This window comes from Grus americana, chromosome 3 (genome assembly GCF_028858705.1).
Source record: "Grus americana isolate bGruAme1 chromosome 3, bGruAme1.mat, whole genome shotgun sequence".
Lineage (NCBI taxonomy): Eukaryota > Metazoa > Chordata > Aves > Gruiformes > Gruidae > Grus > Grus americana.
In genome coordinates this window covers 23149955-23175394 of record NC_072854.1, presented here as the reverse complement: position 1 = coordinate 23175394, position 25440 = coordinate 23149955, and the positions used below count along the sequence as shown (strand labels likewise).

At 38.8% G+C, this 25440-nt stretch overlaps 1 protein-coding gene across 11 annotated transcripts in view; it reads right to left on the bottom strand.

Annotated features, from left to right (window-relative positions):
- Positions 1 to 5237: 5237 nt before the first annotated feature.
- Positions 5238 to 25440, bottom strand: part of ARHGEF10 (Rho guanine nucleotide exchange factor 10) — a 119509-nt gene continuing 99306 nt past the window's right edge. For all 11 annotated transcript variants that reach the window (XM_054820521.1, XM_054820519.1, XM_054820516.1 and 8 more), the window contains 4 exons: positions 23803 to 23945; positions 17587 to 17761; positions 10886 to 11008; positions 5238 to 8975 (listed from right to left, as the gene is read on the bottom strand). In XM_054820521.1, the coding sequence (XP_054676496.1) occupies positions 8461 to 8975; positions 10886 to 11008; positions 17587 to 17761; positions 23803 to 23945 (956 nt within the window). In that variant the 3' untranslated portion in view covers positions 5238 to 8460. The remainder of the gene's footprint in view (positions 8976 to 10885; positions 11009 to 17586; positions 17762 to 23802; positions 23946 to 25440) is intronic.

The window sequence follows — 25440 nt, the reverse complement described above, 5'->3', positions numbered from 1 at the left end:
AGAAGGCCCTGTCCTAAAGAAATTGGGTATCGCACAGCTCAGATGATACATCATTTGGTGCCTGTCATGCATTCCTGTAGCCCAGCCAACAAGTGCTCAGGGGACCGATAGCTTGCAACTGCTGCTGCTGGCCATCAGGAGTTGCTGAGATTACCTTGTTCTGCAAGGGGCAGTTAGCCTGGAGCAGCAAGGGTAGAGTGGTGAGCAGAGTGAGGTGGGTAAAGACAGAAAGGGACGAGCGAGGTGTTTGCTCTGCGCTGTCCCAGAAACCTTAGCTAGTTCCTGCTTGGTCACATACAGCAGATTTCCTCCTGGACATACATCCCCTCCTCTCTGTGTCTCACCTACCAGCAATAGTGCTCAATAATAATAAAAAGGGAATGAGTTTTCAACAGAAGAATTTTATCAGATGTTTCCCTGGTTAAAACAAAATAAAAAATATCCATATGGAGAAATAGGAAGAGGAAGGTTTCTTCATCTTATATACCTACACTTGGACTCAAAATAGGCATCCCTTCTGTTTAACCCATATCAGGCAAACCAAAAGATTTTCAATATCTTCTTCCTATAATATGTCAGACTGTGATGTCTCTAATGCAGAAATGGGCAATAGAGCTGAATGCCATTGTCATGATCGGGTCATCAAATGGCGTCAGATCCACAGAGATGTACACCTGCTCAGAGCTTCCCAGGGCCCTGCTCTTCCTGAGAGAGGTGCTGCATTTCTTATCGTTCTGCCACCGGCTGCAGTAGCAGCTGCACTGCTGCAATTCCCAGCTCTGAGGCTGCCGTGCAGGACGGGACTGCCCTGGTAGCCGGAGCAAATGCACTGTTCCTCACTAAAATTAGCCAGCAGATCACGCAAAAAATTAATCAGCCCAGTCTCAGGGGGTTTGATTCTTGGCCAGTGAAGCTACAGAATTTCTCATTTAAGGAGGTTAGGAATCATTTAACAAAATCATGACTTCACCCAGATGAAATACTCAATCCATATCCTATGGACCAAAAGACTTTAAACTTTCCTAGATAAGGGGCTCAGAGTGTGGCTCACGCAGGCGTACGCAGGCTAGCTTTTACACGTGAACAAGGTAGAATCCCGCAGGTAGTGTGCCCATGGCAGCACGGAGCTGAGCACGGGGCCATGCACAATTATTTACCCAGCTAATTAGGTGGGTTGTGCAGCCTTCACTCACTGAGTCCATTATATTGTGGGCGTATGTCCAGCACAGTGGGTAGGATTGGTATGCCTACGCTGTCTGGACTTGCTACCAGTGCGTACACGGATGCAAAGCTGTCAGTAGGCTATTCTTTTGTGCTTTAGATTGGTGCAAGGATGTCTTGGAAAAATAAACGTTGCAGCATCAAAATTCTGGAACTGGCATAGGTGAAACTCGGTAGTATTCCTCCTGTGCATACCGGGGTATCAGATACATGGCAGTAGTAGCTGATGTCGGTGGTCCCTGCAGTACCCAGAAATCTGCTTCATGGCCAGAAGCCAAAATGTGAACAAAAACCAAACCAAAACAAACAGAAAAGAAAACCTGACTGCTTTTGCTCATCCTGTGTTTGACAGCTAAAGACTCCAGTGTGAAAGGCTTCTTGGTATTATAACACAACAGCCTCAAGGACTGGTTTTGCTGGCACATACAAACAGCTTATTGTATTTCTGCTGAGCAGCCAAAGATGCCTAAAATACATTTTGTATATTTGCAATACAAACCCCACATATGCTGTAGGCACGTTACAAAGGGTATGTTGGATACGTCTGATGCTGACCCAAGCTGATCTGCCTTTGCATTTTAGTTTTCACGCATCCCTGTAATACACCCAAATGGTAGAACTGAAAGAAAAGAGCTGGTTGCATTGGGACGGTTATCAGCTTGTAGCATGCTAGTAGTCATAACGAAAAATAGATCATAAAGATTTCTTCACTGTTGGGTTGCATACTTCTATGCACCAGAGACAGACTGATATTTAAGGGAAAAACCGCAAACAAACAGCATAACAAAAGAGACTGTATTAGTGCACTTTTATCACCCAAAACAATGCTCTGAACAGGTAGAACAGCTTTTAATGAAGTTGAAAGCATTTCATAAGGTTAGAAGATAGGGAACACACAGCATTTACTTAGATGAACAATTGACAAAAATGTGCACATCATCACCTAATTCACTAAAAAGATAATAAAGAGCCAAAGAATTTGAAAAAGAGAAGGAAAGCCTACCCTTGCTCCTTACAGTGCTCTGACATTGTCCAGTCAACATTTCTTCCCAGTCATCATCAGCCATGGATTGTCCACCACTTGTCTCTTCAACACGTGTCTGACTACGGCCGTTTGGTTTGTGAGCAAAATACCCGTGATCAGTACGTTTCTCCCCAAACACTGGTGTATCAGTGAAACATCATCACATATAGGTATAGGCTATAACCAGCTTTGCTTGCCTAGGCAGCAGGGTACGTGCAGGGACCGGCACGTGGAGCCCACCTGACGCAGCCTCAGGATGCGTGTCAGGAACGTTTGAAGTGCTCTCGAGTTCAGCAGTGTCAAGGCGGCTTAAGTTAACTGACGGTGTCAGTTGCTTGTCATCGGGATTAAGAGCATCACAGACTGCTCTGAGCAACACTGCAGAAAAGTTGTTGCACTTACAAATCTTGGCTGAACTAGAGGTAATCCTCCTCATTAACACACGCCGTCTGTGCCACCCAACCCTCCAGAAAAAAAGTCTCTTTAGACAGGGAACATTAAAAAAAGCATTAAGTGTAGCCTGACAGGCATGTTCTGCAACTTGAAATGCACAAAGAATGAACCAGAAAAGCCCACAGGAAACAACTGCTACAATTTCCTTTGAAAGGCGTGAGTTAATACATTTTTTGTGCCAACATTGAGGCAGCCCTGATGCTCAGGGTGAAACCCATAGAATCTCTCTCCAATGCGGAATAATGGAAAGCAAAAATGAAAATTCATTAACTTTGTAGCTAAGCTGCATCTGGTTTCTTGAATTTTAAACCTTTCTCGTTACCTACCTGAATCTTTTGATGTCGAAATACTCCTTAAATCGGATTTCCAGTGAATTCTTACAACAACTTCATGTCCCCCAAGGTGTGTCATTTTAATCCTAGGTGTTCTGCCTCATCTTCCAGGTTGGGACACAGGTTAATGGTAATTGCGATTATCCCTGGAGTGTAACAATACGCACAACAGGAGAACTTGCAGTTCTGCTGTCAAGGCCTGTTTTGCTGGAGGAAAAAACATTCCCTTTGAACATCTTTGAAGGTCATACTGTGAAAGACTAACTGCCTGTATAGCACGGTTTATGGAGCTTGGCCAAAGCACTCAAAGTGCTTTCGGTCATACGTTGTTGACATTGTTGCATTTCAAACAGAGTCACACCGTAAATCTTCATTTGTCTAGGAAATTTTCAGATCCTTTCATCTGAAGCCGTTTCAGCATTGCTATTTTGATTCTTTGTCTTAGGAGGTGAAAAGTGTTTCTGGCAGTTTGGTAGCTGGGCATGCCTTTAAGGAAAATGCTATGATCAAGTAAGCACAAGTATGAGGAAGCAGCAACTAATTCTGAAAATCATGAGGTAGATTTCTCCAATCAAATAGCAGGTAGATCTAGCAGCACGCACACTGCACGTGCGAGGAAAGTGGGATGTAGATTCAATGTATAGCTATAAAACCTGTACACCGGAAAGGGTGAAGGAAGCAAACCAGAATCTTGAGCTGTGCTGTGGTGCAAGCAGCTGACGAACCATCACAAACTAACACCGAGTCTCCTCATACCAACCACTGGTATCTGTGTGGTAGGTGCCCAGTCTACGCTAGAACATATTTGCTGTCTCCTGACTGCAAGAGACTGGTCTCAAGTTCTAGACTGCTAGGTGTGATGGGCGCAGCCCAGGCCAGGCTCAATCCAGAACTGCCATCACGGGGCAGCGCTCAAGTTGTCACCCTGGTCCTGGCCGGTTTCCTAGTGCAGAGGGTTTCAACAGCCCCAGGGAGAGCACGCCTGCAAGGAGGCGGCAGTTTAAAGGGCTAATCATGGGCTTTGAAAGCAGCAATGGCTGTAATCTGTGTGCTTTTACAGGCTCATCGTGTGGCTTCAAGTCAGGGAAACACTTTTCAACTCCGTTTCTTCCTAGCTACCGCTGATATTAATCTGCCTTCTTAACAGGACTATTATTATGTGAAGTATTATTACTATGAAGATATGTAAAGCAATCTAAAAATACTGTATCAACTCCATGGTATCACTCGTTGCGACACAGATTAACTCTTAGAGAACCCTCCATTATAGCTGCACCTTTTAAACCACATAATTTTCTCACCCCCAAATGCATTTCACAAAAACTAACTTGTCTTTATGTGGTCAGAAAATTAAACAGGACATAAGAGAGGAACAGTGAAGTTTAAGCACCGAACCACAGTTGAGGAAACCCTTCCCAATATTCAGTCCTCTCAAAGGGGCAGGATGCAATTTTTGCTCCTCAGCCTCCTGTTCATAAATAACGAGTTGTAAATTCCCACTGGGACAGAATCTGTCTTTGGGTGTGTGAATGTACAGTATCCTGCACTCATTTTGATGTTTTTCAGAACCATGTATTAATGAGATGAGGTATAAAAACAGGACCAAAAAGGCAGGTTTTACTAGCAACAAACCAGCTCCCACTAACTCTTCTTGTTTATGTATAATAGTGCAGGTACACACATACAGGCTATTGCTGAGTCTGATGAATACAAGTCTCACAATTTAAACACAATCATGAGATTCTGTATATATCCTTTAGGGCAGATTAATTAGAATGAATTGCCAGTTAGCAACTGAAAATTAATTTCCTCTGTTAACACTTCTGCTCTGCGGTACTCATTTTTAATATTAATGCTTCTCATTTTTATGCATCATGCATGCTGCCCAAGTGCTGACGCATGCTCCGTGTAGACAGCTTGGTAGAAATTTTACTGCTTACACACTGTTTGGGTCCATTGATACAGGGGTCAAACTTATTGTAAGAGACTAAGAGACTGTATCATTTTCAGAAATTGCATTTGCCGGTGTTTAAATTGTAGAAACTACAAAACTAAAAAAATATACATCTTTGTTATCCTAATCACATACCCTATTTTCCCTTTCATGAGTCCATTAATGCATACATATTACTCATTAATGCATGCCACAAATTCTAGCCTTCTAGATAAAATGACAAACCAAGAAGTGTACTTCTGAAGTTAATTTTTATCACATTTTTTATTAAACATTCTTCTCAGCTTATACTTTGCACATAAATACACAAGTTTTACAGCTTGTTATAAAAGGCACTACTATGTGTTAGAAAACATACATAGAATATATCATAGTGGTTACACTTGCTCCCCTCTTTTCATAACATTTTCTGTTAACTTCTATTAATCTGGAAAAGCAGTATCAGAAAGCAAAATCCAACTTACCTAGCAGCAGAGTCTACAACAGCTATAAAGACTATTTGCCAGCTGTAAGAGAAACTTTGGTTCCTGCCCATTTTCATAGTAAGGCAATGCCAGTTAGCTGCGTATCAGAAAGCGAACGTTGCATCCTGTGCTCAGTTAGCTACTAAAAGCCTAGTTCATGACAACGTGTATTTCTAAAGACAGACATACAGCTTCTCTTTTGCTTTACAGCTTAGTAAGATAAATAGATACGTATTTTCAAAATAGTATGATGTAAATGAGGGACCCAGTTCTGTTCTTACTGAAGTCACTGGCAAAACTCCGATGTACTTTCAGAAGAGCAGATTTGTACTTTGTTTCTACCGTCTTGTTTCAGCTGAAAGATAGACTTTCACTTCAAAACTCTCATGCATTACTGCTAGCAGATCCTGCAATATGGCCATGCATGGATTTCCAGTTGACTCTGCTTACTGCTCCTAGTGATAAAAATCCACAAGAATGGACGTGATCCTCCAGTCCTGAGGGCACAGATGTGGAATCCCACACCCAAGGAGCACGCAGAATAAAACCTGTGGTCTTTTTACTGCAGTGTAGCAAAGGGATACTAGGTTATATATGCTTTATACACAGAAGAATCTTTTAACTTGTTTTTCAATATACATACATTAAACTGTACAATGTAGTACTTCCACACAGTGGGCAAAGAGCAGCTCCCAGGGCCATAGCTATGGAAGAGGGTAGAAAATGCAACTGGCCTTGGTCCCTCAGGCCAGGCAAGGCAAGCCCAGGCAGCAGGCCAGGGAGAAGAGGAAAAGTCTGGGAAAATGTCTGGCTTAGAGGCACTCTGCTTTTTTTTTTTTTTTTTTTTTGCACCAGGACTCATGCCAACACTAAGCCCATGCCAATGCTGACAACACCCAACTAAAGTTGCAAGATACACAGCGAAAGACACAGAATAAAAGCACAGAACAGCAACGAAGACCCCAAGCCTACAAGCCCATCTGTGACAAGTGTCCTTCGTGACTCACTGAAGTCCGTGCTATTGTAGCATTTCTGAAATGCCTATTTTGGTGCCGCTTAGCAGGCAAAGACTGACTGCACTGGCATTCCTTCTGTCCCATGTACTTGGTGGCAGGTGGCAGGGAAGACCTGATGTTACCTCGGTGCTCTGTCAAACTTGGTCAGTCAGCCCACACACTAATTTTGGGGTCACCCTGACAGAGGTTTGCTTCTTAGAGCAGACAGACTGAAATGTCTGTCCAGGGCAAACCCAAGCACAAATACAGGCTTTATCTTACATCGAACAAAATAATTCAGTCTCTACTGCTGTTTACCTTGAAATGTCATGTGCTGGGAAACACTGTAATTATGGTTGATGTTGATTTAAACTAGGAAGATTGAAACAAAACATGGTGGAATCAAGGAGTTTGTATTAGAAGTAGCTGAAATAATTTCAGGGCAAACCACCCCCTTACTGGGATAATAACAGCACCAAAGTAGCCAAAAGTTTTACTTGATTCTAGTCAATGCATACATCTGACAAATGTTCTGCTTCAGATATATTTAATTTGCATTTTACTGAACTGATGGACAGTATTAGAGTTCTTAACATACTCAACTGAAATTTAACCGTCCTAATTTCTCTGCATCTTTCAGTCTATTGACAAGGGACAAGGATGTTCCCAGTGACTCCATTCAACATGTTTTCTGTATTAAACATATTTTGACTGAAGGACATGTCTCATCACCATTTTTCGCAATGTCTTTCTGAGCTGAAGGCTTTGTCTTATATTTCACATGTGCAGAGACTAGCACAAAAAGCAATTTTAGTAGGAATCCCAAATTCCAAGTTTCCTTTGGAAGTACATCATTAAGAAACGACAATTAGGTCTCTATTTAGAATTCAGGCCTCTTACACCACCCCAGCAACCGCATGCCTGACTGGGTGAATGAAGCTGTGCACACTATTTTCACAGTATCCATTTACAAGACCATGCTTTGCCAAAAGTCTGGCTGAAAAGAGGTGACCACCACTCTGATGTGACCATATCTCCGCTGTTGCTGTTGCGCTGTGACGTTGATAGGAGTTTGCCTGAGGACACAGCACAAATCAACTGATGTATGATCTATATCCACAGTGGTTACCTGTACTTCCTATGGATATTCCAATATTAGTATATTTCTCCCCAATTAATGATTTAGTTAATAATTTCATTATTAATTTACTGGACGTGCATGCCACCTTAAAAATGGCACAGTCCATGCCAGGCTTTGATCCTGAGTTGCCAGGGGGAGAATGCGATAGCAGCACTGCAACGCACAGCTGTCCTGCATCTGTATTTTCTATTTGCCCTAAGCCAGAGCATCCTTACAGCTTTCTCTGTATGATGAAGGCGAGTCACAGACACATTGCACTTACCAAGAAAATTAACGTACTTTTTGTACTGCAACATTTTTAGTAATACTGAGCATTAGAAATAATAATAAAATAAAAATCTATTTGCTATGTTGAATTAAACAAATACCAGTCAATTAATATAACTGCTTTTGTCCAGACCAAACTCTGGCTTGTGGAATGATGTCACAAACTATTATAGTAATTATCAAATTAATATTAGCTTGCATTAGACTATTGTTTAAAAATATTTGCTAATTTGTTAAAATCTACAGTCCATGCAATATGTCACTTTGGAAAAAAAGAAACAACAGCTGATTTACATAAGCAAAAATCAGCATGAGACATGGCATGTGTTCCTTGCCTTCCCTAAGTGCTATAGAATATAATTGTGATATTTATAAATGTGAATATAAATAAGGTAAGATTCTAAACCCATTTAAAAGTGTCTAACAGGTCCTTTTTGTTCTAAGACTCTGTCTTGCAACCCTTACTCCTGTGACCAAAGCCTAGTGAAATTGCTCCCAGGTGTATAAAGTCTATCCATTTGGGTCCTAAACTGACATTTGCTGTAAAAGGATATCAGACTTTTTTTTTTTCTTTTTTAATAGCAGAAAGTATCTAGGGATTTAGTTCAGTTAGATATTTAATAGTGGGATTTGCCAGACCATCACTGAAGACACTAGTTCATCTTGTCGCTGCTGCTTGGTCTTCTTGTTCACTCTTCTGTGTCCTTGGCCACCAGAAATGAGTAATACTGAACTTGCTTTCATTTTCTTGGATCTCTGTCTTTTACTTTTTACTGAGATATTCTGGTCCTTCAAAAGCTCATAAATGTTACTGTCCTCTGGCCTATGCTCTAGGGAACTCGATCCGTGTGACAAAGTAAGGGATCCAGAAGATGACGACAAGTCACTTTTTTGTGCAATGGATCCTACTGACCCCCCCAGCCAAATTGCGGTGTCATGGGTGTTGCTAAGGGAAGAGCCCGGTCTTTCATTGTGTAGAACGTTCTTTTGGTCGTCGTCTTTAGGTTCTGAGCCAGGAGGCAGGCTGTTCCTCAATTTGTTTTTGTTCTTCTTGTTTATAGATGTTGCCATTACAAGAAACTTGACTGGGCCATTGTGTGCATGATACGACACCATTCCTCTTCCTGGAGCCAAAAGAAAAAGACAATTAAAGAACATTATTTATTTTACCACAGTGTTCCACTATAATTAGTTCATGAAATTTGCTCAGAAAAGCATAACTCTTAAAACCCTATTATATGCATCCAGTCTGTCTTTCACCTTGTATGTACACAATTTACAGAAAAAATGTGCAAAAAAATAATCTATTGTTCCACAAGTGGTTTAGGGCTGTATTAATAAACCAGCTGAAACATGGCATTATGAATTTTGGCTAGCTTACTTCTGTGCTGTGTTCTCACAACAGCATGAGTACAGAAACACTGCTAACTTCTTTTTGTTGGCATCGACACAAATGTGAGTTTTCCCCAGTAATCCACAAACAAAATATGAAGTTTTCAATTAATTCTGTTGTACCCCTGTACCTCTGCAGAATAGCATTAAGAACATATGTTTTATTGTAACACACCCCTCCACGCTATACAGCAGGAACTAAAACTCATCCTTCTGAATGGTTGTCTAGTAACCACAGGCAGGTTCGTAAGGAAATGACTGAACAGTTATTATTTTTTTCCTTTTTAAAAAGTATTTAAACAGTGGGATGTCGGCAGTACAAGGAAGGTTTACACTGTGCAAATCATTAGATTGTATGAAAAACAAATTGCATACAGCCAAATTCAGAACTATAACAATATCAGTGTATGTGGCTTTTACTGCAAAAAAGAGAAAAAAAAAAAGAGGATTCTACAAAATCAGCTACAATATGTAAAAAAGCTAGGCTATCAAGGGTTGTAATAAAACATATTCTGCTTTTACAGAAAGTGCAATGATATAAAGATGAATTATCACTATTGGAAGCACAACTGGAAAAAGTCACAATTTTTCATTTCAAATTCTAAATATGGTATCAAATACTATAAAAATAGATCTCTAAACGTAATGGTGCTAGATCTGTGAAATCTGACAAATCTTGACCCAAAATAAGTGCAAGAAAATACAGATGACATAAACCACAATAACCAAAACAGAAAATGGAAGAATAAAATGAGGTATTTTTTTGATTTAGCAACTGTGCATTTTCTTGTATTGCATTTATTTTCACCTAACACAGGTTCCGTGTTTTTAAGAAGCATTTATCCTGTGTCATACAGGATTATTGCTGCGTATTTTGCTGAACTCAGAGGATTTCATTTTCATTTTGCAAAGTTACATAAGCTTTTTTTCCCCCCAAAGGAAGTTGCAAACAGCTTGCCTCATAAAATCTGCCAGCTTCCCTCCACAGTGCAGAAGCTCGAGCAGAATTCTGAACCCAAAACGTAGCACGACAAAGCCCCCATAAAACACGCTTTTAAAATCTTGCTTCTGCTAGGAGATTAAACATTTGCAAAGTGATACAGCAGCATTCATGTGTTTGTGTTTCAAATGGGGTAATATGCAAGTAACTCAATAAATACATCTCTCCAAAATGCAAAAATCTTGATCATTGTCAAAAAAATGAAATATATACTCTCATATATTCCAAGTCTCCTGTTTCGGGGAGAAAGGGCACAAAAACAACTGACTGAATAACCAGACAGACACAATACTAAATTTTCAGTACCTATGTCTCTAAACCTAATGCATCCCCGAATCTGGAACAAAGATTATCTGCATTCTCTTCTCATCCCCATATATTTGACTGCACTCTGATAGGATTAACGCCTATCCTATTCTTACGCCACAAAGAAAAACAGCTGTCCCGGTTCAAACAACTGAGACAAAACTAGATGAGTATCTAGCTCAGGAAGAACAACAAATCTAATTTCATCACAAAGCTCTGGTACATAACTAAACAATACAAATAATTTGGCAGATTCACTTAAACTACTGACAGAAAAGAAATGAAATGTTCAGTATAAAACAATTGTACTCGATCCGTTTGGGAAATTTCACTCACCAGTCACTTTGGGAATCCCCTGCAAGCGTGGCACCGGCAATGCTACTATTATACCCAGGTTTGTTCCAACCAGCAATAAACCATGGCACACCAGGAGGCTGGTCACAGAGACACGCTGCTGCCCTGCAAAGTTTAGGAAAGTGCTCCGTTACTGCAGAGTGATGATCTTTGCCTAGGTCAAAGTAACTTCAGGCAAACACAATCAGCCGTACCACCTCATTCAGCAAAGCACTCATCGCAAAGGCAAATATTTTGCAGGATCATGGTATTAGACTTTACATACATGGCAATTTAAATACTATTAAACTTCTGAAACTTTCTGTTCTAAATCTCTAAACCACAGTATCCAAAAGTAGACATGGATTATCTTTACACATATGCTTTTACAAATAGACTACATTTCCATATCCCAATAATAAAATTGAAAGGCATTTCACTTCACAATACTCAATAATACATTGCTGTAACTATACTCAAGACTGAAACCTGTTCACGATTACTTTTTTCTTCTAGTTTTTATTCTGTGAAACTGTATCAGAAGTGTGGCGTCCCTGTTTGAGTTTGGGTCCTCCCATACAAGAATGGCATTGGCATATTGGAATAAGTCCAATAGAAGACAACCAAGATCATCAGGAGACTGGAGCACATGGGGTACAAAGAGAGGTTAAAAGAAGCACTGTCTGCACCTATCTGAGGGGAGGCTGCACGGAAGACAGTCAGACTCTATTCAGATGTGCACAGTGATAGGATAAGACACAACAGATCAAATTTGGAACATGGGAAATTTGGATTGTAAGTAGAAAAAAGTTTCTTCATCATAAGGGTGGTCAAACACTGCAACGGGTTGCTCAGAGAGGTTGTGGAATCTCCACTCTACTCAAAGATATTAAGATTTTGGCTGGACAAGTCCTCGATCAACCAGATCCAATCAGGCCTGCTTCAAGAAGGGTGGACAAGATGACCTCTGGAGTAATTTCCAATCAAAATTATTCTATGATTCTATGATTTTCTACAACATATTATTTATGGGATTGCTATTTTACTAATGAAAATGAAGTCATTTTTGCTTACAATGCTTATTAAATGTGTTTGATTCAGTTTAGATGGATTTTTCAAAATGGCCTTGACAAGTTTCAGAATGGAAACTACTGCCTGCCCAACCTTCTGCCACAGCCTAAGTTTATGCGGAGAAGTATTTAAACTCTGCTGGAACCCTCCAGGTTCAAAACCTACATGTTCTTGGATTTATGATTAACCTTACATGCAAGAGAGCAGTCATTCCTATCCTCATCGTACCTCTTAAGTTGTTAATCACTTCATCAGTAAGTAGGGAATTTGGATTCCATGCCTGATATAACTTGGATGAACCTGCAAGTTCCACATTTTGGAAGAGGACCTTAATTATGGTGGATCACAAATGAATGCATTTTCCATCTCATCCCTTGAAGCTGAGCCAATTCACATCCAAGAACATATGAATCACAGGCCCAGGGGGAAGCAGGAAGGGAGCAGCTTGACTGTAGCCCAAAGCACTCAACTGGAAAGCAGGAGGCAGACCACAATTCAAGTCTTTCCTCATAGAACTTTACAAAACCAAAGTATTAACGCAGCAATGGTGTGTTGTAAAAGGCCACATAGGCTGCATGGCCAGATGTGGAATGCCAGTTCTGTCTGCCCAAAACCACATTCTAAAATACCCTAAAGGCACGATGATTAGGTCACCCTCGGCAGGTATAACAAGCGTGAGTAAGTTGAAGAGACTCCACCTACTCGTGCAGACCTTCAGATACACCTGTGGTGTTTTCCATAAACTGTAGGCATTTATGCTCATAGGACTGCATCATCCTTCTTCAGCTAGATAAGCATGGATGGTGTATGCCTACTGATAAATTACAAGCCTTCTGAAGGGTGGAGTTTGCTTTTTTGGTGTGGGTTTTTTGTTTTGTTTTGGGGTTTTTTTTGAGATATTAATGGGATTAATTTCATTTCCAAAACAAAGCACACAAAGGCACTCCTTCAGCACAAAAGAAGTTCAAAGGGTGATGCCCAAACACCTCTGTGTATTGGAGTTTTCAAAAATCAGTATTTGAATTCTGTGATTTAGAGCTCAGGCTTGCTTAAGTCTGACATGCGAGTCCTCTCCCACAACTGGCACCACAGCAAGTGCAAGGTAACTGCAGGTTAGCTTAACCTCACTCCATTTCACCTAAAGCTTGTTTTACAAAGGCCAAGCATAAATACACAAGTACAATTTTAAAACTTTTAAAATTATCAAAAACTCCAATTGTACTTTTGCCTCTCAAACCCCTTGCAGAAGATGCTCACATTTTTAAACAAAAGCTCTTTAATGCTTTTTTAAGAATTTAAAATGTAAAATAATATGCATGATTTCATTCTCCAACCCTGAAGCAACTTCTAACCAGTAATTTTTACCAGTGAAAACTGGTAAAATACATTACTATTTCCATAGGTGAAAACAGCAAATTATCAGTCAGCAACTTAGACTCTTAAATACTGAGTACAACCTTAAGCATGAACCATCTATATATAGTGAGGTCAAAAGGAAAACCGCTTGCTTTGAAATCTTGGAAAAGCAGGAAACATCTGCATCTGAAAATATACTTTGAAATAGCACATAACTCAAAAAATGATATATAGATTAAAAAACTCAATTACAATATTAACTTAAAATATGAATTTATTATCTGCTAGCCAAGGTTTGCAGTCATACTTTTCTTTGTTATTTCGTGACTTTTTATTTTGATATATTTTAAATTCAGAGGGGAAAAAAAAAAGGTAAACCCAATTCTCCAGAATGCATTATGCAGTAAAGCACAAAAATGAACAAGTTAAGAAGGGCAAACGATGAAGAACTGAAGCCAACAATTAAGCTTATACACGAACAAATGGTTTTACTGCCCCTGTTCTGCTCTATGTTCACCTTTCTCAGGTCTCAGTTACAACCACCACCAGACCCAGGTAAATCCTCATGTGTTCCCACAGAGATCTTCTGAAGTCAAACCTGGGTAGGTACAAGGGTGTACTGGTGCATATCCTCTTACATGATCATGCTGCTCTTACTATATAAAAAATAAGCCCACTGTACAGATCTACTGGGCTGACCTAAAATTTTCACCAACCTTTTTACCATTTCCCAGCAGTAAAATCATAAAACAACTGCATTTTATGGTCTGGAACCTGGTGGGGTGGCAACAAAAGCAAGCTGCAAGCGTCAAAGTATGGTTTGTTTTCCATAGAGGGGAAATGATACTTTTTTTTTCTTTGCTTTTCTCATCTGTTTCCAGGAAACACACATGCCATTAGAGGATATATAGATACAAACAGAATACAGCAACTTAAGCAGAAAACATCTCTTTGTTAAACAGGTAACCTGTCATCATCCACATGAGCAATGAAATTGCATCTATCAAGGTCATAGTAACCTCTTTAAAAGGACAAACTCTTTTAGAGCTGAAAGGAAAAACATGTTTAAGGATGTTCTTGAATAATGAAATATTGAATGTGACTATGAAAAAACAAGTGGACTGTCTCCTCATGTACAGTATTTTTTTGTGTGTGTGAGCTTTGATAAACACTGGTGAAAAGCTGCCTTTGTTGAGATTTCAACGACAGATCACAAACACGAAGCATAAACTTGCTCTACAAATGAAGTACATTGCTCTAGTGAAGTGTGTACATTTGTCTTCAAATGTTAATAGATTTTTTTTTTTCCCCTGCTGCTCAGTATGCCCTCTGTTCAGCTAACAGAGCTCTGCTTGGGCCACTTAGCTCAATGCAGCTGTACTGTGGTTTACTAGATAGCAAAATAAATAGTTACCTGGACCTATAGCAATGATGATGCTCTTCCTCTCAACCCTTCTCTTCCTTTCTCATATGGCATTTGTGCTTTTTTGGCATTTTGTTATAGAACACAGGCTTGTTACACATTATTAGGAAGTACTTTTGATGATATATGAAGCAAAGGTACTGCAGACCACTCTGGACTAAATGTCTATGCCATGGGTGCCTACATGAATCTAGTTTAATTTCCAGTCCTGCATTCCTAGGCACAAGCTTCCCATAATTCCAGAAAGCAAGAACCCTCCCAGCTCCACTCTTCATAAGTAGACTGCCACAGATTTAAAGAGTTACGTCCAGGAGGTAACAGATTCTGCCAGACACAGTCTGCTTTTTTACATTTTTTTACATTACTAAACTTTGCCAAATCATAAGGACAATCACCTCCTGTGCCATTTCCCTTACACTTCATTCCTCCGTGATTCTGTCCTCACTGTGCTGCAGGGGTGTCTTCCTCAAAGCAAAGGAGACACATCCTTTACACCAGGAGAGCTGGCAGTGATATTTAAAGCCATCTTATCCTAAGAACTTACCTAATTGGGAAGATCTAATGCTATAAGAACTGGTTACTAAGGTTTTGAGAACCTCCTACTCCTCTATCTTAATTAGTTACTACAGCTATCCTCTAAATACAGCACTGTAACTCACGGTAACCATTCCTGACAGTGACAGTTAATTTTTCTTTTACTTCTACTGTAACAACAAAATAATTTCATTAACTTCATGGAGTGACTTTCCTCACATTTACATTGCTTCAAATGAAGACACAGATGACATCTCCAGGTAGCCTGTCAGGTCAATATCACATATTGTTGTTCTTACTAAAATCTTTGCAAAAGAAGTCCAGCTTCTTGGAAGTTATATTGAGATCTTGCCTTTTTAATCTCTCTTCCTAAGACTTACAGCCACACTTTTACACCAATTTCTTCCCTCTCATTTCAATACAAGTTGAATTTTTACTTATCTGTTATTTTTGCCTATTAAGAAATGCCTGTTGGATTTCAGAAAACTAAGAGCTGTTTCCTTTAAAACCAAAAATCCTAAAAGTCCTCAATAAAGGCAAATACATATTTTGTAAATATGCAGCTTTTCAGTCCTTTTCTGTTTCACTTTGTTTTTTTTTTCTTTTTTTAATCTCAGAATATACTACACAGAGCTTGATTTATTCTTTGGCTGCTTTTAGTTCCAAAAGGTCCTTACTGCTGCTTTATTATGTAAACCTCCTACTCCTCTGTCTTTTAGCCTCTGCTGTTGCAGCATTATTGGAATCACATAAACAGGCCCAAGAGCTGCTGCTAAATAATTGAAATTCATTTAATTTTTAGAATGGGTTCTCCCTTGGAACATTTGCTGTAATAATGTTCTACTCCTGAAATAAATTTCCATTTCCATTCACTGGTGTACTTTTCGAGAAGACACTGAGGAAAAAAAAGGAACTAAAATGAGAAAGAATGACACCAAGGAGATATAATTAGCTACAACTCTTTTTAAAAAAAAAAAGTTACATCAGCAGTTTTATTACCATGGCAATGAACACTAAATCTAAATTTTTAAAGATTTTTTATATGCAGAAAATATGTATAAGGGAGGCCCTATTTCCCTTTTTTCCCCTGCTATAAACAGCAGAACATATTAAAAGTTAATCTTCTTTTTACAACTGATCTTGATTTCTTTGCATAATTGTGATGAATTCAATCAAATGACCTATTTAAAAGGCAGGCGATTTGCTGCTGTTCAGTGTTGGAGCTACAGTCAAACACCACATGTAAAAAACACCCTCTCTAGAACATGATATAAATGGACACAAGTTAAAATAGACCTTTACAATAAAGCTAACGCCATCTGAAAGAACACACGAGAAGACAACAGAGACAGACAAAGTGAAACATTTTTCATGCAAGATTTATATCTAACTCTTGTAAGAATATAATCTCCGTACGGGAAGAACTGGCTTCTGCTAGAAACGAAGCAATAAAGCTGGCGCACACATTGCCTATAAAACCTGCAGAAGCTCAGTCTACTGCAGTCGATAAGCAGGGAGAGACAGAAGGAGCGGTTGTCCCCTAATGGGCACCCTGTGCTCAGCCATGCCAGTATCATTTTTCTGTCCGTCTCTTCTAGCGCTGCTCCCACCTGATGTGCTTGCTGCTGCTGAGGTCCTAGCCACTCACTCGCAAAACCAATACAAGCCAGTGGAACTGCCTGTGACACTGATGATTTGGGGATGACTGAACAGCTTCTGTCTTAAAACATTTAAAGATCTGTTAAACCCTGCCCTAACAACCCCTGGTTCCATCTTTACTTACAAGATTAACCTTTTAATTCAAGAAATTAAAGCTCCAATATGCAAAACACTGAACACACTCCGAAATGGCAGCATGTGAATGGTTCAGCTGAGTTCACTGGGACTACTGATGTAAATAAAGCAAGTGTTTTTTTAGTCTGGATCATAGACAAATTGACTCCATCATGTACTTTGATACTAAGTTCCAGAAGTAAATGCTAAACTCTGCAAAGCAAACGCATTTTCATGGCAGACTGCATTGTCCTACTGCTTCACAGTCATAAAAAAAAAAAAAGACTAACAAGAAGAATTCACCTGTTAATCTATGTAATTATGTTTATAACCTCTAAGGAGGAGAGCTGCTACTCAATCAGCTCACTGCACACATTTTTATTCTGGGCAGGCAACAGACTCTGATTTAGTAAAGCAAATAGTCATGAGACAGTTATCAAAGTCAAAGTCCGAGACGGACCTTCTGATTCTGGACTAATCTACAACACTCTGGAGAATGACGGTGATAAAGACAAATAAAAAATGTTATACAGTGTGATTCAGCTACCTGGCAACATGTTGTGAACAGGCGTGGCAATGTTAATATCCTGGAGGTGCTTCAGTGTCTCAGTGTGGAACAGGCGAAGCGTAGATCCAGATGTGAAGGCAATCCAGATTCCCACTCCAGCAACAGCCATGTGAGAGATTACCATACCTTCCTCTTGATGGGCTTCAAAATGGCTCTGGAAGAAAAACAAGGACTCTGTGGGGAGATGCAACTCAACAACATCATTCGACCTTCCTTATCAGATCTTCAGTGTAGGCACTGTATCTTTGTCCTCCGTGTCAAGGACAAAGCTAGTTTCCTCTACTTTCTCAGGGTATGTTCTGACTGCTGCATATGATGTGTTAGTTTTCCTGTTACTTGTTTTTGAAAATACATCGTCATTAGGATGGAAGGATTCTCAGCTCTTGAACCAAAGCTCTAGCTAATGATAGAGTAACTTCACAGTAACTTAGCTATTGCATTTATAAAAAAAAAAAGCATGGTAGGGGCTAGCAAGCCTATAACAGCTGAAGCTTAAAAGGTTTTGTATTTCTTTATTGATACTCCTTTGGGAAAACTACCACAGATGAGGTTCCAGGGGGTGAGTAGATTTTTTTCCTAATATTTTACTTTCATCTATAGCAGAACTCATCCTTAAACAATAAAAAAAAATATTTTTCTTCTGTTCTGTTAAGTGTCTTTTCAGAACAAGGATAACAGAATCAAGGCAAAAGTCATCTTTAGAATGTAGAGTGTTTACGAATATAAATACACTGTTATTTGCTCAACTACGTATATAATAATGTGAGGCTTAATACTGTGGCTTACTTTTCAACTCATAGACACTTCTGAATTTCACAATGATTAGTTATTTTGTTTTCCTGTCCTTTCAAAATACTGGTGCTTCTCATTAGAAAGGCTAAAATCCTCCTTCTGAAGATACAAAGTAATGCAAGACTTTCAGGATAGATGTTTTTCCTTGATCTACCGCCTTCAGAGCTACAACTTCTGCATGGCTCCACGAAGGCCAAAACCTCTCTACATGCCCCTGCTAAAGTGCAAGATAAAGCTGTAGTGAAGTTCTTTAATCATTAACAAGAAGTAGGGATATTTTTTTTTCCCAGTTTTGTCTTGTAAGTAAACTCTCTGAAGTTAAACACAGCCTTTTCATGTTGTGCCAGCTATTATCAAATACAGAGAGCTATTCTACTAAAGATAAAACTTCCTTGGCTAAATAAATTACAAACTGTTCCTTGGATGAACAAAAAATAATCTGTGTCTGAGGGATAGGGAAGTAAATATCTGCTCTAATAGTCACACTATGTATAATATACTCTTAATGCAAAATGCAAAAGTACCCCCCTTCCTCCTTGTAAAAGGATACTTAAATTTTCCATGCATTACAATTAAGAATTACATTTTGGTCATTTTGCATCAAAATCTAAATTACATATTTCTCAGGCTAAGCTCTTAGCCTAAGACAGTTATGTTTTGAATATATTAGGGTGAGAGATATATTGTTCAAATTCTCCATCTAAATTCAACAGACAGGCTAAGATCAGAGATAAAGAAGTTTAAGCTTTCACAAAGTGTAATTTTTGATATTATACTGAGTAGGCACTTAATTTTCTTTACATACTTTATTACTGTATAAATTAGTACTTTCCACTGAGAAATTTGCTGTTTAAAAATAAGGGGAATGATTTCTTTTTTTCCCTTTTCATTTGATAACACTATTTTTCAAATGCTCAGTTTTTAGTAAATTAACAGAGAAGTTTCTCTTCAGCTATTAGGCAGTGGTTCAGGTTTTGAAAGTGTTACTGTATCACCTTTTGACTCTCAGAATAACACCACTGCAGAATGCAAGGTAAGCACTTCTGGCAGGCACATTTAAAGTCACTGTCTTCCTCAGGTAACCTCCATTAATTCTTTACCAAATGATATACACAATTTGAAAATTATACAGCTTATTAAACAGAAGAATTCATCCATGAGCAGCATCTTTCAAAGCCAGAAACAGCTCTTATGACTAAAGTCCCTGATATTCTCATCATGCATGTTTCATTGCAAAAAAGGTTTTTAAAATAATCACTTCTGTTTACAGACTCATATGGCCCTACACTGATGACCAAGTGACTTTTGAAAACTTCTCAGGGACAGATCCAAGGTTGCTGAAGTGAACCTGACCGGCAACTTGCCCTGTTTGGAATTAGAAGAAAAATGAAGCTGACTGTAAAAAATGAATTTCTCTGCAGTGGTCTGACCGCAGCTGACAATTCTGTTGGTGCCCTTGTAAACAACTTGCACATGCATTTTTGTCACATTCCATTTTTACCAGCCAACTCATTACACTCCCACTTAGTCTGTCCTGCCGTTGGTACAGCTGTCTGCTGAAACACGTAGACGCATTTAAAGAAAAACTATAATATTATCAGTGCCATGAGAAGCATACAAAAAGAACTATTCTTCTCATTCAAAGGGTCCTCTAACACAGAGTAGGAACGTACCCAAACTTGTGCATTCTTTTACGAATGCTTAAGGTTTTTTTGTACAGCGGATAGCTTTGACATCTGCTGCAATTGCATGTCTATCTGAAAACCAATAGCTGGCCTTTTTCTTCAGAATTTTTTTTTCTTCTCATAGCAAGAAATAGAGATACAAAGGAACAAAAATGTCTTATTCCCTCTGTTATTAAAAAAAATATATAAAATCGAACTTCATTTTACTTTCCTCTTTTAGTTTTCATACCTACATTCCTTTCTATTCAGAGCCCAGCTTTTTTCCCCTGGGGCTCTCTCATTCAAGCTCTATAGCAACACCAGAGCTGCAGAAGACGTTCTGGATGCCGCAGCCTGACACAGCTCACTATTGTTTCAGCAGTGCCGGGCATAGCCGGCATCTTTCTTTTGAGGGGCTGCCCACTCGCACCAAACAGCTGCGCCAAGAACTGAACCACGATTTCTCAAGCTTCATGAGAGATGTATAATGGGTATCATTGTCCACAAGGTAAAATAAATGACTTTTACTACTTTTAAAGAAGTTCCAGTACTCGGGCAACATACACTCATGTATAGGGATTCTCATTTGTTTCATTTATTCAGCTGAACATTTCGGCTTATCCTACTTGAGTTGTTAAAATGAGACTAACTTGTGTATAGTTTGCCAAGTTTTAAAAACAGGACAAAACAAACCAGTATGGAATGCCATTCAGTTGGTGTCTTTATTCTGTTAAATACTCTGACATTTTTTGTTGTCGTTAAACAAACACAGACTGCCTTTGCAGAGCCTAAGGGTCTACATGCGCAGAGACCACTGTAGGATCAAGGTCTATACTCAACAGCAATACAACTGTCAGATCTAGGGTTAAGACTAAGGATAAATTTCTTCTTCACGGAAAGAGTATGTAATTAATATATAATAGCAATTGATGCGTTTCTCACATGTCCCTTGCCAAGGAGCTCAAGGTGTTTTGCCAGTTTGGGGCACTGTGCCAATAAAAGACATTTCTTAAAACATTCTATTACAGTAACATATCATTAAAACAAGTGAATTGAGAGTCTTATCCACATCAGAAGGGAAAAAAGCAGGAAAAGTGAATAACATCCAAACCCAAAATATAGGATGCCAAACCTGCTCATTTAATAATAGTTATTTTAAAAAAAGCTTAAATAAGAATCTTTGAAAAGCAAGGAGGCATATAACGAGACTGTTTTCAAGGATAATGTACTTTGCACTTAGCAAATGCACAGACAGTTAAATGTGAGGTACCTACGAAGTAGGGAGTGCCTCTCAAGGATGAAGTTTACAAAATGGTCTTGAATATGCTCATGGGCTTGTACAAATATGGCCTTTAAAATTAGTCAGGTGTCTTTATAGATAACATATATGACAGAGCATATAATATGTATGCATGATAGTAGAAAGCAATGAACAAGCAAGCAGCTGTAATTTGACGTATATGGAGATATAAAGCAGATCGGCACAGAGGGAAGAATAACAGTTGAACCCTGTGCAATATCTGGATTCCTGTTAATACAGCGAAGATGAATATTATGCAAAAAATTTTGAGTCAAATCATTACTACTAACTCTCAACAAGAGAGGGCACAGAGGAAGAACAAACATTTCCTTGCTGCTGTTTCCCTTCATACAGCAAAGCTTCTGCCCTGCACAGTAAGGAAGAGGTAGTTCAGATGTATTCAGCTGCTGCTATTGTTAAAACATTCCCTAAAGACATAGTCTAAATTGCCAGGTATAATATAATATTGAAGCAATATTGCCAATCAACATGGTATGGACATCACAGCAGATCACTTTTGGAAATATAGACCCAGGAAGTTATCAAAACAAGTCAGGTAATTGAGCAGGTAGCAATAGCATTAGTGAGCTGTTTAGTCTGGTGAGAAGATAAAACAAAATCAGTACTTGTGTATGTCTTGGGACCAGTAAAGAGGCAACAGAAAATCATCATTTGTTCATAATTCTATGAGGAAGAGGACATGCTATGGTATGGATATTGATGTGGAATTAAAAAACACGACCCTCAGCCAGTCATACAAAAAATCATGTTCTTCAATAAAATTATCTGTGTTGAGAAAATATTATTCAACCCATATGCACCATTTCCAGTTCCACTGTTTCTTATATGGTGTTTGCAGCAGTGTTCATTGCCTGTATATTAATTATAGCTATGTAGTGGTTCTATAATAATATGAGCTCTGAATACAATAAAGGGGTTAGTTTACAAAGCACTCTGGAAACAAAAAGAGCCTCCTGCGATGCTTTTGTAGGAAAACTTGTAGTAATAGCTGAAAAATGAAACTAGCATGTCTGAAAGATGTTGATAGAATATTTGTTATTTTAGCTCTTCTGTTTTCAATACTGCAATCCATTATGCTACACTGTGTTTTGATAAAGCTTGTCTAAGTCTGGTTTTGTTCTCCTGTTCCAAAACAGCACAGCCCAGCCTAAACTGCAGCCATACTACCTGATCTAGGAAGGGCTTTGTGAGAGAATTAGGCCATAATTATTTACAGAGACCTGGCTGTATGTAACCAGTCTCACACAGGAATGATCTGGCTGCGATCTCTTACTATTGCTACGTATTTCTTGACCATGACTCTCTCTGATTCTCACCAAAGTCTGTAGGACAGTAGCCTCTGCCCCGCAGGGAAGCTAACAAAAGTCCATTTCAAGCACCTATCCAAATCACTCTTCCAAAATCTCTCCTTCATCATACCATTCAAACTATCAACAAAACAAGCCTTAAAGAAAAACAAAGTAGGAAAATACACGATCCCAGCATCTACTTGGATGAAACAAATCACCCAGAAAGCACAGATAAAGACAGAGCAAAGTAGGATGTTAGCTGCTTCCCTGCAAACCCATGACAATGACTCACAGAATCAATTGTACCAAATAGACGATTGTTGAGAGAAAACACGATCATCAATGAAACACAAAAGCAGCAACAAAGCACACAAAGAAGGAGGCTGTGAGCTCATCACCACTCCTGTTTGAAAGAACTTCATAGCTGTAAACATTATGCCATTCAGCTAACTGTATTGTAGGTTGAAGGAGAGGCTTAATTCCTAACATTTCTCAACTCCAACCTTTAGACCACTAAGACATTTTTTCGGTGGAGGCTGCAATTTTGACAGAAGTGAGGGCTTAATGCTTTCTGGAAAATGTGGTCACAAATATGAGCTTGAATCCTTAACACTCTTCTCTCCTTCAAGAAAAGCAGACTTTTGTATGATTATTCACTGGAAAATATCCTTACGTAAAGCAAATTTTTGTAGGCCACTGAGAAGCAAAGCTCTGAAGAAATATATTATGCGATCATCACAAGGTACAAGTAACATCTAACTATGTAGACGCGGTCTCTGAATTAATTCTTCTGGAATTAACAGGCAATTCCTATAGGCACCCACTTCTTCGCTGCCTTTCCTCAGATCTCATTTCTAAGCAAACCTCTTGCCCCAAATACTCTACAAGTTCCAAGCACCTTATGGAAACCTGGGAGAAAAAGGAAGCAAACCTAGGTCTAATGAGACATCAGCAGAGAACATAAGGGCAGAATTTCAAACTGTGGGCAGTGGGATTTAAGAGAACTGAAACCATATTTCATGAAAGGCTTCCTGAATCGTGAAGCTTCTGAAACAGATTTTAATATTTACAATTTCACCGCTTACGCCTTGTAGCACAGTATGCGAGCAATGCTTTTAAAAGCGTTTACCTCTATGGAATGTGTCACAGTGCTGATTATAAAAATTTGTCCACCACATGCAGCCCAAATGGTCTCCTCCATCACAAGCAGACTTCTAACAGGCAGAACCCCCAGTTTAACTATCTTCTGAGGTTCCGTGTTCCATGTTCCATCTTCAATAAAAAAGAAGAAATGTTATACACAATAAAATGGTAATCTTTGTTTTAAAACAGTTTTGAAAACACTATCTCTCAAGCCTACTGCTAGAATCTCTGCAAGTTGCCACTTTAAACTACACTGTGATTTATCTATGTTTAATTTTAGCTTCCAAAATAAATTTGTAAGGGTAATATAACATCAAGGGGAAAAAACAAATCCAAACACTCATATATTTGTTAAATGAACAAATTTTATCTGGATTAATTGATAAACAAGGAATCCCACGCTGCTGCTTGATACAACTGCTTTCCTTTCCAGAGGAAATATAGTCAGAAAGCCATGGCCTATATAATTTTCTCCAGTTTGGAAGGAGCTCACAACTGACCTATTTCAAGATGAATCAACTTCCAACTAGGACAGAATTACCTTTCATCTGAAAAGTAGTGAGCAAGATTTTACTGTAGGTTCAAATGAGCTCAGATGACTCCCTAAGAGCACATCGATGAAATGGACTTCCTGCTACTAGATGCTTCATTTAAGATGGAAATTTTTTAAAAAAGAAATTAAAACTTAATTTTGTGCCATATCTTCACTTTTCCTAATTTTTCCCCCAACTATAATCCACAGTGTTTTCTGTGGACTGCATTTAGCAGATCCAAATTACATTATGCATGTGTATGTGGCACAATCAATTATTCAGAGACCTTCTGATAAAAGACCACTTACCGCTCTGGTCACTCTCACTTGCCATCTCTTTGAAACAAAGATTAGCTGATTATTTCTCTCCAAATTTAAGAGCTAGCAACATGGGCTTCTTGAAATAGTTGTAGCTGTGTCTTTTATACATGCAATTTGACATACTAAATATGTCAATAATAATTTTAATATTTCTATATTGGTTTATTTCTATCATAAGCGCTCATTGAACATAAAGCCTCAAAGACCGCATTTCTATCCATGACGCTTTAGTAATAATACCAAAAATCTGTTAAAGTATCTGTTTTTACACTGAGATAAAATACAACAAAAAGTCCTCGCTTCTTCACTTTAAAACCTTCTTCCTGCATAAGCTGCAGAAAAGTTGTCTGCTTCACTGACACCGGTTTCAACTCAGTAACCACTTAAATTTTGATTGATGAGACCAAGGTAAACATATCTTTAGGCAAGCAGTTAAGTACAACTTTTTTTTCTTTCAGCCCCAATAACAAGTACGTTTTTTATTATTCGCGTAGGTAAAAGGGTATGAAATTTCCTGCTTCACAATAACAGCAGCAGCAACAAACAATGAGAAGCCTCAGCTGTGGAGTATTTCTCATTGCTTCTGCCATCCGCATGCTACGACCTTTGCTGAGTCATTCTCGGGATGTGGTGCTCTCTTCCAAAAGCATCTTTGTAAAAATGACATTCAGTTTCAGGCCGTCAAAATAATTTTCATTATTTTAGTTTGCAAGTGAGAAGAGTGTTTCCAGTTATTAGCCTGCAAACTCTCCCAGTGATGTCAAAGTCACT